Source organism: Octopus bimaculoides, chromosome 11 (genome assembly GCF_001194135.2).
Source record: "Octopus bimaculoides isolate UCB-OBI-ISO-001 chromosome 11, ASM119413v2, whole genome shotgun sequence".
NCBI lineage: Eukaryota > Metazoa > Mollusca > Cephalopoda > Octopoda > Octopodidae > Octopus > Octopus bimaculoides.
The window spans coordinates 18391884-18394095 of NC_068991.1; the positions used below are offsets into that span (position 1 = coordinate 18391884).

The following is a 2212-nucleotide window of genomic DNA, read 5'->3' on the forward strand; positions in this document are numbered from 1 at the left end:
GAGCGAAAACACCTAAAGCTCCACGAGGCTCCGGCAGGGGATGGTGGCGAACCCTGCTGTACTCTTTCACCACAACTTTCTCTCACTCTTTCATCCTGTTTCTGTTGTGCCTGTAATTCAAAGGGTCAGCCTTGTAACACTGTGTCACGCTGAATATCCCCGAGAACTACGTTAAGGGTGCACGTGTCTGTGGAGTGCTCAGCCACTTGCACGTTAATTTCACGAGCAGGCTGTTCCGTTGATCGGAGCAACTGGAACCCTCGACGTCGTAAGCGAGTGCCAACAAACAATTTACCATTCACACTCTTCTTCGCTGTCACACTCACACATGCACGCTTCTGTTTTGTCACTCTGTTACATATACACATACACGCATGCACACATGCACATAATGTGTGCACACACACACGCACACACACGTACACACACACACTCGCTCATAAACACATACATACACAACTTTTTCTCTCTTATTGTCTCTTTCACTTTGTCCAATATTCACTCCTTCCGTTTCTATCCTCCTTTTTACCTCCCTTTCTCTCCCTTGTACAAACTTATGCGCATGCGTGCAAATGCACACAGAGGTGAACACAGATGAGCACATCTCCACTCTCTCGAGCCAGTGAGAGAAGTTTTATATGATAGTTCGACCTCCTCAAAATAGCAGCCAAATTTCCCCTAAGTCACACCATACTATCTTAAGACAAACGGTACATAGCATAATATAGTCCTACATAAACTATTTCAGTAAACAAAATGGTGTTATCATAGGTAGAAATTACAGGTTTGCTCAACTACAGTTGACCTGTAACTGAATAACTGCTGTTTCCACTCTTCTCTATAGAAATATTATACAACAAAACATCACAATACAAAAGGACACTCAAACATGGTCTACCAACCTTCATGAGGAAAGTGTATAAGGTTTTATCCGACGCTTTACTGCCTCTGGTTCCTGGAAATTCCCAATCCATATCCAAACCATCGAACTTGTATCTGCAATAGATGCACCAACACATTAAAGTAACTGATGAAATAGAAAACTAATGAAATATAAACACAAGTGAAATAAACAAAAAATGCAAACAAAACACTAATAAAGCGTAAGTGTTAACGTAAAACACGAGTAAAACATATACAATCATTAAAAAGCAACATGCAAAGAAACATGCGACATAGCTGCAAATTTATAGAACTTCTCGAGCACAAGAACATGCCTGTTGCATCGAAATCGTCTGAAATAAGCATGGCCAATAAAGTAACAGTCTCATAAGAAGAACAAGCTGAAAAAAATGTATCGGTGAGGCCAGCATTTCATTCAAGGACATTTATACACATCACATCTACACATACTGGAATATAAAGAGAAAGAAATGTAAGTCCCTGCCTGAGCACATCTAGGAGTTAAAAACCTCTCACTGTAACTGGAATCAGAAAATGGGAAATATAATATTGAACACCCTTAACCATAGATAGTACTGAAATCTTAATCTTCTCCCAATGCATCACAGAAACATACAGCGACACACGGGACACACACTAAACAAGAGAACAGAGAACATGTCAAGACGCAGACACAAAGCCAAAAATTAATCTCCAAGAAATAGTTTGAACTCCAAACAGGGCAAATCAACCGCCAATGCAAACAGCCCAACAGCACACACATGCACTCACACACATACAAGCAATTCTTGAAACACAAAGACAAAAAATCCAAACAGTCATTCACAAAAAGCCACTCAGCTGTGAATCCTAAAGTCAGCTCCTATATAATACAATACAAAACATTCACAAAAGTCAACATTTTCCAGAAACAAATAACCGGTTGATGAAACACATTCACAAATTATATATATTATGTGCGCATGCTTATATTCCAACATATATTCCAGCATATATGTTTACGTCTATATATATATATATATATATATATATATATATAGATAGATAGATAGATAGATAGGTAGATATACACACATATATGTAGAATCGTGACACTGGAGCTATTTGAGTAAACAGTATCACATAAATAAGGGAGTAAGAAGTTGTGCATAAGATGTCTTAAAGCTATTTCTAGAATAGGTGTGCATATGGTGCATATCTCAGCGAACGAACATTTCCATTTAAAAGCCGACTATACCATCTTCAGGGAGAAAGAAGTACATACATACATACATGCACACACACGCATATATATATATATATATATATA

General features: G+C 38.2%; 1 protein-coding gene across 1 annotated transcript in view; it reads right to left on the reverse strand.

The window, feature by feature from the left end:
* Nucleotides 1-2212, reverse strand: part of LOC106875221 (acidic mammalian chitinase) — a 36875-nt gene that overhangs the window by 12961 nt on the left and 21702 nt on the right. Inside the window, exon 6 of the mRNA XM_014923272.2 lies at nt 903-996. Within this exon, the coding sequence (XP_014778758.1) occupies nt 903-996 (94 nt within the window). The remainder of the gene's footprint in view (nt 1-902; nt 997-2212) is intronic.